Source organism: Gallus gallus, chromosome Z (assembly GCF_016699485.2).
Source record: "Gallus gallus isolate bGalGal1 chromosome Z, bGalGal1.mat.broiler.GRCg7b, whole genome shotgun sequence".
In the NCBI taxonomy this organism is placed as follows: domain Eukaryota; kingdom Metazoa; phylum Chordata; class Aves; order Galliformes; family Phasianidae; genus Gallus; species Gallus gallus.
In genome coordinates, this window is record NC_052572.1 from 11,442,665 (window position 1) to 11,458,414 (window position 15,750).

Genomic DNA, 15,750 nt, shown 5'->3' on the forward strand with positions numbered 1-15,750 from the left:
AGTCATCCTTGCCAGCATGTTTACATTTCCCTTGCCTGCGGTCTCTTTATCAAGCAATGGGTTTGTTCTGCATCTAGTATAAAGTCAGTGAGTGAGGGTTTCGCACACACACGTCCTGCACAGATGCAGCATGCTCAGAATGACACGGATGAGTACAGTATTGAGCATTTTCATCTTGTTTCTTCATACCACTTTTGGGGAAAGTGGTTGCACCTCAGCAGATGGTGATGGTGAGTCATTTCATGTTCATCTTTGTACTCTTGTATGATCTTGAAAACCTGAACTAAGAGCTCAAAAATGCAACTGTTGGGTTGAATATGTTAAAGTTTTAGCCTCCGTTCTCTTTCTTTTAGTGCCAGTACTGGAGGTGTACGCAGAGCTGAAGGATTCTCTCTTTCATTCCCAAATCTTCTGTCCTTGCAGTGTTCAAACTGGTATGAAATGAGGGAGATTATAGCTGTTTGCAGAAGCCATGCAAGATCAGACCTGTTAATCCTTTCTTACTGCTTCTAGCATTTATGTAAGGAGTTGCACCTGTGAGTAGGGTGCTGCTTTACTCTTCTGCAGTCTAGGATCACTCTGAGCTGCCATCAGACAAGGCTGAGGTTCTGGCTTCTCTTTCTCTTTGCAGTTTCCTCCACAGAAAATGTCGTAATGCACCTCAAGTGTGGCCTAACCTGTTCCACTAAAAAAGAAAAACTTCCTCTTTTTTCTTTAAACAGCTGTGGAAGATGTACCTGGGGATAGTGCCAGTGTCTGTCAGTGTAGCAGCTGCGACCAGGGACTTATCACAGCACATCACTAAGAATATTCATCCCTTACATGACAAAGAATTGTAAGCTAATTTAACAGTTTAAATTCAGGCTTATTGCAGGCTTATTGTTTCATTATCTGATTTGGACAAGTGAAAATTGTTCAGAAGTATCCAAATCAAAAAGCAAAACATAAAAAGCAATGATAAAATCCACTATCTTTCAATCTGCTATCCCTTTTCTCAGAAGGGATCTCAAAAACTGCATTTACAGACTGTATCAGCTCTGTTAAATGCTCAGTTGACTGATACGAGCAAACAGTGTGAGAGAGCTTATTGCATTTTTTCTGAAGGACATGGACTATCTCTCAATTAGTGCTAGCTTTAGGGCACCAGAATTTCATTGTGTGGGAGCAAAAGAGTCTTCTGGTTATTAGGAAGGTGATGTTTGTGTACCTATTCTCTCTCATGGATTGAATGGCAAGGAATCTCTTGCCTGATTGTCATGTGTTGTATAGCATTAATACATATGTGTGTGTATACACATTTATATATATTCTCATGTAGACATAGAAAGGGTATGCATAGTAAGTTTTTGAGTTAGAGGAAAGCAGAAAAGAGCTCCAAATTGCAATCTTTCAAACTTTTTCGTTTCTTTTCTGTTCATATTTTATGTATACAATTTGTAGCTTCTTAGAGCAGATTTTGCAAGAAGCTGCAGCAGTGAGAGGTCAATGCCAGTGATTTATAGCTGATGTCACTGACATCCTCAGGGCTTCCCAGCAGCAGAGGGGAGAAGACCTTTCCTTGGTTTCATCACTAGCTTCCAGTAAACCATAACTAATAGTTTGCTTAGAATTGAAGAGAACGATGCTCAGAAAATCCGCACAGAGCAATCACCAGCTGTTATGATTTCTTCATTATTGTCACAGATTTGGCCAACAAATTAAAGAAAAAGCTCATTCTGGCACTTGCCTTCATCTCCTCCTCTTTGATGAGTGGCAGGCTGCCTTGTCAGAAGTGCTTCCTCAGCTCTGTCCCTGGCCTGGAAGAGCAGCCCCAGGCAAGCTACAATGGGGCAGCCATGAACCTGCAGGTAGGCACAGGCAGGGGAAAGGGTGCTGTGAGCAGGATGGGCAGCATCAGTGGCCTTCGTCTCCAGACTTGTACAGTTTGTGCAACCCACAGTAAAACTGTTGTGATGAAAACAAGTCCTCCCTGAATCAAATCAGTCCTAAGTCCGGGTGATGGGCTGTCTGCTGCCATCAGCACTAGAGATTTCACATGGCTCTGTCCATGGAGGTTGTCACTTCTTTGACTTTGCAAACTCAGTCACTGAGCCTGCAGGCACTTATCAGTGCCTTCAGTTTTACACACTGTGGTTAGTCCTAGTGGCTTCAAAGCATAAAGCTGACACATGAGAATAGCCTCTGCTAGCACTCTTGGTAAAGGTTTGTAAGACTCCTGCTGTGATTTGAACATCTCTGTTGGATGTTGGCCAAACCCAAGGGATGACCATTTCTGAGCAGATCAGTTTTCTCGCACTGTAATAACTTTGTAACAAGCCCTGTCTTGATTTCCATATCGCCAGGCTCAGAAATCTGTTTGGTCTGGGCTTCTCAAAGAGAAAAAATTACCATCTTGTAAATTTTTAACTGTGTCATAAGTCATTAGCAATGTGATCTATAACTGAGGCGATGCATGTATGTGCCAAAAAGAATCGCCCAGTCATTGGAAAACACATGGGAAAAGCATTTCAAATTTCATATTTCATTTATAATCTTTTATTATTATATATTCCATGATTAGGACATTATTTCAATGAATAAGGAACCACAATATCAGTTATGTGAATGTTCAGCGTGAAAAAGAGGAGGTTAGTTCTCCTGCTCAGCACCAAAGACTCTCTGTGCTGTTTAAATGTTACACGGCAGTTGGAACTGTGTAATTTGCAGTCAGGCTGACAGAGGTTGACTTAACATTCCTGTCAGTTTGCAGATAGCTGAAAAAATCGTCCTGATATGCTACATTTTGCTATATTTATCCATTTTGTGTGTTGATATGAAGTATGGTATATGCAATTTTTATATTCAGAAAATACCCAGCAGTGTCTCTCTGTTATATTAAGGTATGATCTGTCATTCTAACTTATAAATGTCAATATTGTCTTGAGGTAGCTGTGAATATAAATAAGCTAGTCTGCTGGATCTTTGCAGCTGAAAGTGTCTCTATCTAAAAAGTGGGGGGTTCATTTGGTTGCTTTTTTTTTTTTTTTTCATTTTATGAAGATTCATTTCAGCTCATTTTTTTTACTTCTTTAATTTTGTATATATTGTAATTTTGTACATATATGTATGTGCTCACTCTTACTCTCAAATATGTAATTATATCTAACATCCATATTCGTAGCTACACATCTGCCCAGACATCTCAGAGCTCTGTCTGTCAAGACTTTCCCCGCATGAAACTGCAGCAGGGCTTGTTTAGGAGATACGAACCTTTGTGTCTCTCTTAAATGTGGTAATCAAACAGGGTGGCACTCTACCTGCACTGTCTAAGCCGCACAGAGCATTTCCTCAAACCTGCAGTGCTGGTGGAAGACGTCCCGTGTCTTCATCTTTCATCTTGTTTTTCACCAGCTCCCCATGGGGCAGGTGACACCAGATGTGCCGTGAGAAGGGAAGACCTGGAATAGCTTCTTAGCACCAGCTGCTTCCAGTGGCAAACAGCCACTCTTAGGGGATAGATCAGAGTCCTGGGGGATAGATCAGAGAAATATCAGATGCTCTTGTCCATCCTGCTAACCAACACAGGTTGTAGTGGCCCACTTCTCAGCCCTGCACTGCTTTTACCTATTTTTCTGAATTCCTGAATGATTTCTAAATTACTTCCCTTACTCAAAACTCATATCAACATGCATTTCTGATCTGAGGTCAGCAGGAAGCACCGGCTATTAGGGACCCTGGGAGTAACACTCTGTACTTACCTTTCAATGCAATAAAAAGAAACTGTCCTCCTCTTTCTCTCTGCTATTAATCTGTTTGGGATCCTCAGGTGTGCTTCCATGCTGGATGAGGTCTGCTTCTCCCCAGCAGGATTGGCTGGGGATCATGGGTGTCACCAGCGGGACTGTGAATCACGATGTCCAAATGGATGCTCACCCCTCAGTGATCTGAGTCCACTGGGCACCGGCAGGGATGACTGATGTTTTCTCTGGGAGGGATTTTCCACTGGAAGTGTTTCCATGGGCCTTTCCCCATACTGCAAATACAAATACAGGAATCACTGATATCTCTGAGAAGCCCAAGTCTTCTTGACACTGAAGGAGATGTCCAGCATGGAATGGGCGCTTTGGAGGAGTGGGAAGGAGAGGACCAAGAAAAGAACTGGGAATAGTGCCTGGACATGGGAATATGTTTGAATATGATCACAGCTATGCTGAGCCCCTGGTGGAAGGGGTAAGAGGCATTCCCACCTTGAGGATCCACTCAAGGGCTTGTAATAACTTCTTCATTGTCTGCTTGGCTAAAGTGTGTGACATTTCATGAAATCAAGTTAAATTGGCAGGTCTGCCAGGGAGGAGTCCTCTCAGAAACATCAGCTTTTGTTTCACTGACATCACATATGCCAAGTGTAGGACACAAGACGTATGCTCTTAGTCAAATCATGATTGTTTTATGAGTCATCAAAGCAAATTTGCAGGAAGACACATGTTCTGGCTGAATGTCTGAGCTTTCCCTCCTCAGTCCAAGTCTGTGACATTTCAGAAGACTCTACAGTACAGTCAAAATGCGCTGTGGTGCTTAATTGCTTCGTGATACCACAATACTTAGATTTTCCTAAAAACTTCCGTATCATTCCATAGGATTTTCAGGAACCTGGGGACTGAGCACAGGCAGTGCAAAGCCAGGAGGAGGCTGCTGGGGGCTGTTAGGATGTCTGTTGCAGGCACAGTGCTGGCACTTGTGTGCCTCCTCTGCTGCAGGGCTGTTGCTTCAATGCTATGAGTGTCTGATACTCTTCCAGGTTGTTCTGCACTGAAATTCCTGTTCAAATAACTGCTGTTAAAACTAGCCTGTGCTTATAAGCAGGTACTAGCCTTGAACATCAGCCCCAGACACCTTTGGCAGCAGCTGTACAGTATATATTCCCCAGTACATATTCCTGTGCTGTTTATTTTTGAGAGTGTTTTGGTCCTTGACATGACTATCTGCTTTACCACAGGCATTGTGAATGTGCGTGACCCCAGTTTGTGTATCTAAGGATAGCAGCATTTTGTGGTTCTTAATGAAAAACCTGTTTGAGATAGTTCTGAGATGATTTTCAGGAGGAGAGAGTCCCAATTTTTCTTGGTATGAAGATCATCCATAATTACAGTGACAGTGCCCCATGCCTGGCTCAAGCTTTGGGGGGGATTAGGTTGTAGAGTGGACAAGATATTTTCTCTGTTCTCATATGAAAGACAGGACTATTCACAGAGATTTCAAGGACAACATTACTATCCCTCTTTGCTAATGAGTAACAGAATAGCACAGATATAGGTTACACCAAACTTTGATGAAGTGTTTTTTGGTAGTTTATAGACTGAGCAAACTTTCTTTGCTTCTTACAAAACAGATAGGCTGATCCTCTTCCTTTCAAGCAACCACATAAAGAAGGAACCTTCTTTACAATGAAGCTGCAAATTGAATAGACACACTGGTTTGCTTCAGTAACATTCTATTAATCTCTCTCTAGGGACCTTTGGAGATGACGAACCTGATAATTTTGACATTGACTGCTTCAGCCAGCTGGAATTTAAGGATTCCTACAGCAGCCTGACCTGCAATTTTACAGAGCTGCCTCCTCACAACACTAACTATACCCTGGCTGTGTGGTAAGTGCTCTCAGTACGTCCTTTGGTAAACTTCTGGGAAGTTTAAGTACCAGTCATGAGTCATACTGCCAGATGTTGGGAAACAGGAGCAGAAAAGCTGAACTAAATTCCATTTGAGTGCTTTACTGAATTCAAATACTATATTTAGTGAAGAAGAGCACACTGAAACAGAATCTAACCCCAGCAAGAAAAAAATCAACTGGAAGGATCTGCAAAGAGCATTATGACCTCTCTCGTACTTCTCATCTTGCACCTGGTGCTCTGAAACATTTGTTATTTCTGGTGAAGCTGAACATAAATTGAAAGTATTTTTCCTTTACGTTAAATGACATTAAGAGAGAAAGAAAGAAAGAAAGAATGAAAGAAAGAAAGAAAGAAAGAAAGAAAGAAAGAAAGAAAGAAAGAAAGAAAGAAAGAGAGAAAGAGAGAAAGAGAGAAAGAAAGAGAGAAAGAGAGAAAGAAAGAGAGAAAGAAAGAAAGAGAGAAAGAAAGAAAGAAAGAAAGAAAGAGAGAAAGAAAGAGAGAAAGAAAGAGAGAAAGAAAGAAAGAGAGAAAGAAGAAAGAAAGAAAGAAAGAAAGAAAGAAAGAAAGAAAGAAAGAAAGAAAGAAAGAAAGAAAGAAAGAAAGAAAGAAAGAAAGAAAGAAAGAAAGAAAGAAAGAAAGAAAGAAAGAAAGAAAGAAAGAAAGAAAGAAAGAAAGAAAGAAATCTGGTTTTCCACTGGAAATACCATTACCTTTGTCAAGACAAAAATTAAAATTAGACGACTGTCTTTGCACACACCGACATGCAAAACAACCATAATGAATTGAGTATGCAAAAACAGGAGAGTTACCAAACACATCAGTCATTTCCAGTTGTATCTGAGGCCATGAAGCTCTTGCATCTTATTTTTTAACTGATAAATCTAGATGAAGAAGTTTAGATTTTGCTTCTGTAGCGTACTTCTGCTTTCTCTTTGTCTGATTGTCTGATTCTCCTGAAACTAAAATTACTATGGCTGCAAGCAAAAGTGGATTTTCCTTTTCTTTTGGACCTTACTATTCTAATCACTACTTTTATTCTTTTTCCCCCTACCTAGCTTATTAGATTTTTTCTGTTGTCATGCATTTTACCCTGGATTTTGGCTGAAGTTTTATGGCAGTCCACAAACACAAGATGCGCACAGATAGAAGAACAAGCAGACACATTTCCACTTCTGAAACAATACCATGAGACCCTCATGGCCCAGCTGATCCTTGACTCTGTATATGATGCCAATTCGGTCAACAAGAAATTCCTCATTACTGTCAGGGAATATCCAAACACATCACTTAATATTTTAAAATAGCAGCAGTAAGATCATTTTTAAAGATGCATTAACACATGCATCTCTAATATAATTATTGTTTTGAACTGACTTTTTCTTGGAGAACTCCAGGACTCTTACTGTGACTCATATCACTTGACTGTTATGCTCAAATACCATAAGGAAAAGCATTATCACTCTTTCATCTGCATGACATTTTTTCTTACTTAATATGGTGTCTCACTTCATTTTATTTGAAATATGCAACAAGGATTTGTCCCTTACAATTTGACTGAGAAGAAACTAACATTGTATTGCTTTGGCCAACAGTACCAAGGAAGACAGCAGTTACCTGTGTTTCAATATGGAGAAACAGGAAGATGTTTATTTTTTACAGTTCACCGATATACTCTCAAATAAAGACATTTGTGTGGAATATGAGATAAAGAGAAGGGCCTGCAGGAGTCTGATTGTAACTGACATTGGTAAGACACTGAGCATTTTGGACGTTATTAATGTATGGTCATTAGTGGAAGGAAATAAGATTGTCCAGGGCAAAACCTAAAGGTCAAGGAAAGAATGAGTTCTGGATTTGGGTGCTGATAGAGCGTGATGCTTCAAAGCCTAAAATGATTAACTCCCATTCAAAACATGTATCTGAATTCTGGCTTTTAATAGCCCAGAACTGGATGTAGATTAAATTATGCAGTTGGTCAAAGCAGCTAATCCTGTGCCTGGGTGAATTACTAAGCAGGGATGTTTTGTTCATCTCTTATTAGGACTTGCACAGTATCAGGGCTTACCTGATTCAATTGTAGAATGAGCTCAGCAGCAATTAGAAGTCCTGCACAGTGACCACAGAGTTAAAGACCTCATTTTTTCAAACTTTGCATTTTGGTGGAGCCTGTGGTGCCTGTGACGCTGAAGGGCTACTAAGAGCCCAAGAATGACTACATAAAAACCACAACTGGGACTTGTCTAAGTTCAGGAACTGCTTTCCAAGAATAAATGTGACATGCCACATTCTTAGGCTGTGCTTGACACAATCCTGCTTCATCTGGTCAACATTAAGTCCCTTTTGGGACCAAGGTGTAATGCTGAGCTGACCTAAACACAAAGCTCACGCAGCTCAGGGCAGCCCTCACTCTAAACCTACATAGTTATCCTACATGGGTATTAACTTGACAATGACTGTTATATCTTGATTTGTTATTATTTGCAGTCAAGCCTGAGGTACCATTTGACATAAACATAACATACCAAAAGGAGGCAAATGAATATCTCATTCATTATAGTACACCACACTCACGGAAGAAATACTTAAAGGACAAATTAATACATCAGATAGCCTACCGGCAGGAAGAAAGCACTTGGAAGGTAATTATATATTGTTAAGATTATCTAATTTCTGAAATTAAACATTGTAATGCAAATATCAGTATCATGCAAAAACTCTCAGGTCTGCCTTTCTCAGTTTTCCAACTGACAGCTTGGAAAGGAGCAGTATTTGGCATTTGAAAACTCTGTTAGCCAAAGCAATTCATGCCTGGCATGAATTTTGTTTGTTAGGTACTTCTTTGGGCTACAGAGGTTTCATCCATTGGTACTTGGGCTTTGCCATGGAAACAGAACGCATAACATCATGACAAAACAGAATCATCCGTTCATTACCAACAGTGTAATAGTAATGATGTTTGCCTTGGTGGTTATCTTGCTCTTATCTTCTATGCCTATTAGAAAGTAATTGCTTTTTTTTATGTGTTTAGACCATAAAATCACCATACCTTCAGGTAAAGTTACTGGGAAAAAACCTCGAAGCAGATGCGTTGTATGAGGTGAAAGTGCGTTCCCAGCCCAACGGAGATTACTTTAAGGGCATATGGAGCGAGTGGAGCACTTCGAAGAGCTTCAGGACCACAGGAGAGCACTCCATGGAGAGCTGTACGGGCAAAAACCACTTTGGTCCAAGACAGATAAGGGGTTCTCAGGCCACAGACTCGTTTGCCCTGGCAGCAGCAGTGATGAAAGCATGGGGAGGGATGAATTAGTACCCATAGCAGTTTCAGCTCTTGGCAGCACCTAGACATAGTGCGGGCTGGGAGTCACATCAATGCTGCCATAAGGACACAGCAAGTAGCAGAGTATGTGGTGCTTCATTGCAGCAGGGAACCAACCTGAAGCTCAGATAAGGCTGGAGCTATGGCTGCCCAATATCTCCCCACATCTGTGGGGTCAGTGAAGTGCACCATTTTTCCAGACCAGTGGTAAGAAGGTACAGTGCTGGTCATTTGTCTCTAATAGATTGTCTGAGGTGACATTACAGTTAGAGTGTCTAGCAGTGAGGCATATATGTGTACTGACAGATTTCTGTGTTTGCCTTTAGATAGCAGCATGTTTGTGATTATACTCTCCATTCCAGGATTCATTCTGTCAGTTGTCATGATTGTCCTGATCCTAACATTCTGGGAAAGCAGGTAATGGTAATCTAGATCTCTTCATATGAGAAAGAAAGTTGCAAGCCAGTCCTGTTCTGACAGTTCTATTGCTTCCCCTATTGTACCTGTGAACTATTCTCTTCCCATTTCTGAGCCTCTGTATCACTTCAAAGGCAAAGAGTAGAAGAGGGAAATGTGAGAGGCAGTACTGGCAGGCAGTAGATGGCCTATTGCACCTCTGCTGCTTCAATCAGACTTTAGTCCTGGGCTTGAAATACTGAGACTCTTGGGAGTCTGAAGCCACCATGAGACATTTACGTAGCAGTGTCTCACTGGAGGCACATTTGACTCAAGAGCTTCAAGCAAGATGCAGAAAAGAAAGCAAACTGTGGGTTTTAGCAAAGTCCTGAGAGGTATGGAAACTGCATAGTAGGGAGGTTGACCCTTTTTCTTTCACAGTCTGAGTCAGCAGGATGCTGCTTTTGGAAGTGGTGGGGCACTGCTCTCTGCAGCAAGGACTCAATGTCAGCTATGAACCCAGCTGGGTCCACATCCACTTGTGTGGCAAAACCACACAAAACCGCTGGCTTTTTTGTATATATTAGCTACCAACAGTAGATAAGTACCTGTTAGTAGGCACATTTAAGAAAATAAACACATACATGGATAATCTGGTAGGACGGGAATCTGAAATGAAAAACTCCCAAATTCAACACAGGAGATGAGCATCCTGCAAGTTGAGGACCCAGGGCTGCATGGTGGCATTCATCCTCTGTCCATGGCAGCTCTGCTGACATCTTCAGGGATGTCTGCATGTGAGCCACTCTACTGGGGACAATATTTGGGCTGCGCTGAGTAACACATGGAGATTGCCTTCCCATATGCTCAGATGGCATCAATGCATGTCAAGAATACTTTTAATAATTACATATTTTAGACACCAGAATTGTCTGCCAGGACATACTCTCTGGTGCTGCTTAATTTACAAGCATGGATGTAGTTTGAGATTTCTAGCTCTTACTCTTCAGTGTTACTGAGAACCTGTAGCTCTCCAGGTTTGCTGAAAGTTCTACCTGTGTAAAGCTGCTGAAAAAAGCAGGTGTTTAACCTTTTAATATTTATTTCATTATTATTTATTTATTTTTGTGTATTTGCACACATACACAAATACACATATGAAGAGAAATATAGACATGTATGTATCTATGATATTATAATGTTGCCGAGATAATGCTGATATATTTTGCTATACTTATATCACTGCAATCTTGATTTTCTGGCAGGCTGTGTGGCCTGGATGTATCATGACTAAGGGTTTCCACAGCAGCACAGCATGAGAACTTTGCTTAAAGTAAGAAGAGCTCTATGGGGCAAAGCTATACTGCAGATACCTGAAGCACAGGAAAATGACTATGGGTTAGGAAAATACGCAATTCTTTAGCTAATATAATTATGCAGAGGCAAATTTCTGGAAATTTGCACTTAGACCACAGCCTCTTTTTTTCACTTACAGAAAATGGTTTCACCATGAAAAACCCAGTTAACGCAATGAGATCTTTGCCAGCACTATTTGCTGCTTTCCCAGTACTTGATGAAATGTCTTACTTTAACTGAGACAGTGTGTGCACTCAGAAGAACGGTGACTTTTAGGTGACCTTTATATCTCCTCTTCTTCTCTTGTCTTCACTTTTTTTCTGGAACTTCTCTCAGTCATTATTCTGGGTAATGCAAGCTAGTCCTAAGGCTTTGTGAGAGTTAGTACAAATAACACAATGTGAACATCTGGTGTCTCAACGCGTCTCATTTTTTCTGCTGTTGAACCCCATTATGTCTACTGTTGCTCCTTCAGGATCAAGCCTGTCGTGTGGCCAAACCTTCCTGATCATAAAATAACTCTGGAGCGACTGTGTAAGAGGCCAAAAAATGTATGTATTTCTACTGTCTTTTTCACTTGATTATAGACTACCAGGAACAAAATTAATACTCGTGAGAGAAGGAACATGCTTTTGCTGCATGTTGCTGCACCACAAACCAATCCATCTTTCAGAAATGACTTCTAAATTCCACTCAAGAGGAACGGGCAGATGCTAGTGAAAGGTATAGATATAACAGACAGTTCAACTAGAGCCTGAGTTTTGGATTGTGCAAAATAACTACAGAGGGCTAGAGAACTTGATACATGAAGAAAAGTTGAAGCAATTGGGTTTGTTTGTTGGAAAGAGAATGCTGGAGTGCTAATCACAGCCTACTGATACCTAAATGGTAGGAAGCGGTGAGATGCTCTCTTCACAAGGCTGTGCGGTGACAGGACAAGAAGTAACAGGACAGCACTGCTTCAGGGAAAACTTCATCTGGATATAAGAAAAGAATCCTTTGCTATGAGAACAATTAAATGTAGTAGATTGCACAAAGAAGCAGAATATGCCTTAACAGAAACATTTGAGTCTTGGCTTGACAGGGACCTGAAAAACCCAGTTTAAGGTCCTGTTCTGGCAGAAGGTTGAACCAAGTGTATTCCTGCGGTCCTCTCCCACTGGGACATCTTAGTGCTTTTATGAAACTGTGGTTATGGAGCTGGATAGGAGCCCCTTTGCCAACTTCAGACATCCCTGGTGACATCCATGTACCTTTACATGGCCAACAGAATTGCTCATAGATCATAGAGCACAGATAAAAACCTGATGGGTAAATGATACAGACAGGAACAGTTAGGATTAATTGGTTGCCTATTATGTCTAATATTTTTTTTTTCACTAAGGAACTCATCTGCTCTGTCCTGTCAACACTGCAGCTGGTGATTTACTAGCAAGTTCTTAATTTTCAGACTCTCCCAACCCTTGTGCTCCCTAGTGCAGGCATTCCTAATATATGTCAAGAAATGGTAACATTTAATTTATCACATTGCTAAATTAGGAAGATAAAACTGAAAGGAACAACCAGGTTCAGCACCCTCACTCCTATGAAATAGCTGGTGTGCAATGGATAGGCGGCTCCAAAAAGCCTCTGAAACACTGCACTGTGCAGAGCAGTCCAGTGGTGCTACTTCAGGAGATCACAGAGTGGGTTAAGATTAACTTACAAGAAGTTATTAAGCAGTGTTGTAGTTAATTCTCTGCTAACCTACCTTTTAGCCTGTTCAGGGTTACATTCAAAACTAAAGAAATGACAAACACCCTTCTAAAATCAGATGAACTCTTGAAGCATCTTTTCTGTTACACAGATGGCTACTGTTAACTGACCATGCTGTTCCTTTTGCCATGCAGAATTTTGATATAAGCTTTAACCCAGAGAGTTTTGGTTATGTTTTTATCCATGAAGTGGATGGCATTCAAGCAAAAGCCGAACAGGAAAATTTTCTGCAGCCACCACCTACTCCAGAGACAGATATTCCACCAAAGTTTAGGAGTGGATCAGACTTGAAGCGAAGTCCTGCAAGGATTGACAAAAACAGCCTGAACCTGTCTGTGAGTTATGGAGGAATCTGGCCTGCAGAGGCTCTTCATGGACTCTTTGGTTGCAGCCAGTCTACAGCTGCTGATGTCTGCAGCTCTGGCACATACGAGGTGTGCCACAGCAGCAGAGTGCCTCTGTGTGACAATGGCTTTCACCTTCCTTCTGCTCCTCCCTTGGATCCTCCAGGACAACCTGGACCACAGCCCCAGAATGGCAACGTGGTGCCACCTAACAGTGAATTGAAGTCACCGAGTGATGAAGAAGCCTATGTCACCATGTCGAGCTTTTACAAAAATCAGTAGGCGTTACAGATACCATGAAACACTGCCTTTTCCCAGAACAAGCTGGATACTGAAGCTCTCTATTTTGTTCTCCTGTGTTTTCATCTAGTTCCCACCTTCACCACACGCTGCTCACAGTGCAGCGCTGTATGAAGAAGTGTGGGTTCTTCTGCCTTTCAGTGAGTGACCTAACTTCTGCCTTCTGTCCCAGCATCAATCTCCACTGCAGCAGAAATGAAATTTAACTTAATCTGACTTCAATCTTCAGATCTGATTAAGCCAGAGCAATGACACTGCACTCCTAGAGAAGGATAACGGTATGTCTAAGAGAGGAGAAGCCTTCTGTTAAGCTCTTATGAATGCCTAAACAAGAAATACGGCAACAAGTTCAAGTGAAACTGAATCTGATCTTTCTCACACTAGACCAAGAGTAACTCCTCTGCAGTTGGTGGAAGTCCACAACTTTGTAAAGCTTATGGACAGTAAATTACAGTAAATGAGAGTTGCTATCAAGCATTAGTCACCTGGAGATTCAGAAGATTGGTCTCTGCAAAGATAGTTGACTGAGTCCCCAGGAAAAAGCACATGGAATCACTTTGGAATCACTTTTGGAAGATGTTTTCTCAGACTGATTTTTTTGAAAGATGAAAACAGAAAAAAAAAAAAAAAAAAAAAAAAAAAAAAAAAAAAACAATTTATCACTGTCTTTTGCTATTGGTACAAACATACCCCAGAGCAAAATTCAGGATCCATACATATTTCTGCTGCAGTCATGTATTAAAGACCTTCAGTTTCTCATGTCATGTATTTGCAATTTTCAGCTAAGAAAACAAAACAAAATCAATGAAAAGCAAAGTCCTAGTTCTTCCTGTAACAGAACTGGGTCTATAAAATGCATGTTGCTTTCTTTTTCTGCAGCTCTTGTGCAAGCATTAGTGCAGCATGCAAGTACTTTCCAGGACAGAAGGGATGTGTGGGCAATGTTTGCTCACTAGAATTATCACCAGTAGCTGTGTCTGCATAAGAATACTTTCAATTGGGCCAGGCACTTTTTTTATGTGGCTTCTGGCCTAGGAATATGGATGGAGCATCACGAATCTTGCCACTGATCAAAAGACTCGTATTTCAAAAAATAGTAGCTTGTAAATTGCCTAGAGCTATTGTTGTTTTAATGTTATGACTCAGGAAGGCACCCTGTCCCTTCCCATTTGTCTTTCTGGACTCTGCCCATTTCTGAGGGACTCCCCACGTGCTGCCACTGAGAGGACTGAGCCACTCCACTGTCCCTGTGGGATACTGCACACTGCAGAGCACATGCTTGGAGACAAAGCTGCTACAGCCACGTGGCTGCATGGCAGCCCAGCAGTGTGGCCATGGGAAATCCAAGCTGCCTTGCTGTGCTCTGGAATCGAGGTTCACTTGACTGTGAAGTGCTAGCTCCTCTAGCTGCTTGAAATGTCCTTCAATGACATGTTTATGTTCCCGGAGTATAAGGGCAAAAAGAGTCCTCCCTCATCCTCACAGCTGCTCAGACATTTTCTGACTGCTAACAACCACTGAGAAGCTGTTATATTTGACATAGTCTGCTGGAGAAAACCAGTGCTCCCAAGACAGCTGCCTGCCACCCCCAGGTCTCTGCATGCACAATGGTGTGGTGTTTGGCTCATGAAAGTTCAGTGATATTTGCAGAATTTTTTATTGCTGTTACAGATTGATTAATGCAGTAAAACAAGGTGGAAGCCCTGGACATTCATTTGCTTTATAATGCTTGTTTTTTATTAAAATAAATAGCTGCTGGTAATGCTCATACTGTGTAGACTTGCACTGTGCAACTGTAGATGTGGAGAGAATGTGCTGGAAAGATATCCTCTTCCAGTAACACAGTGACAAACAGAGGGGATAAAGGAATAAGCAAAAGTGTATCATAACAATCCAGTACAGTGTGTGCTGTGCTTGTTCTGAACTCATACATACATGTTTAATGAATAAAATGTCCATTACCCATATCTATTTGTACTATTTACACAGTAAGTTACCCACATGTAACAGTCTTCCTGTTTGTCCAGAAAGGTACACTGCTTTTTAATACAGGAAGAACTCTAGCAACTTGGTGTATAATTGCTTTAACCACTCTGAAATTGTTATATTTTTCCTATGTAGTAGTCATATTTTTTGCATAGCTGCTAATGTTTAAATATTCGTTCTGTTCCTTACGTCTTATTTTATTTAATTAGATAACTTGTAATCTTGGATTTATAACATTCTTACTGTATTAAAAGGACGTGGCTATTTGCATGACCTATTCATCTTGTTTTCAGTCTCCCTAAGCACATCTTGCTCTATCAGCCCTGAAAGCAGGACAACTCCACAGGCTCTGTCCAGCTTCAGCCAGGAAAAATCCCAAATAATTTCGGACAGCTCAGAAGTGTCAAAGTGTGGAAGTGGTGCTTTATGGCTGAAGCCCCACTGCCGGGGGCTCACAGCTGCTCTGTGACCTAGAAGCATTGACCTAGCCCCTGTGTGCAGCCACAGGTCCTCACTAAAAGCAAAAACCCTCAGGCTTGTAATGGCGTGGGTGTGTGTACATTAAGGCAGACTCTCATATAGGTTGCATCCTCGGAGATGCTTCAGTAACGCTGCTAAATGCTGATAAATATGCAGCCAATGA

At 41.2% G+C, this 15,750-nt stretch overlaps 1 protein-coding gene across 1 annotated transcript; it reads left to right on the plus strand.

Annotated features, from left to right (window-relative positions):
* The first annotated feature begins 106 nt into the window (after positions 1-106).
* On the plus strand, positions 107-15,380 carry IL7R (interleukin 7 receptor). Its single transcript, NM_001080106.2, has 8 exons — positions 107-230; positions 5,489-5,627; positions 7,244-7,398; positions 8,136-8,290; positions 8,680-8,854; positions 9,297-9,387; positions 11,198-11,273; positions 12,612-15,380. The coding sequence occupies exons 1-8, from the start codon at positions 131-133 to the stop codon at positions 13,101-13,103; spliced, it is 1,383 nt and encodes a 460-aa protein (NP_001073575.1). The 5' UTR covers positions 107-130; the 3' UTR covers positions 13,104-15,380.
* Positions 15,381-15,750: the final 370 nt, after the last annotated feature.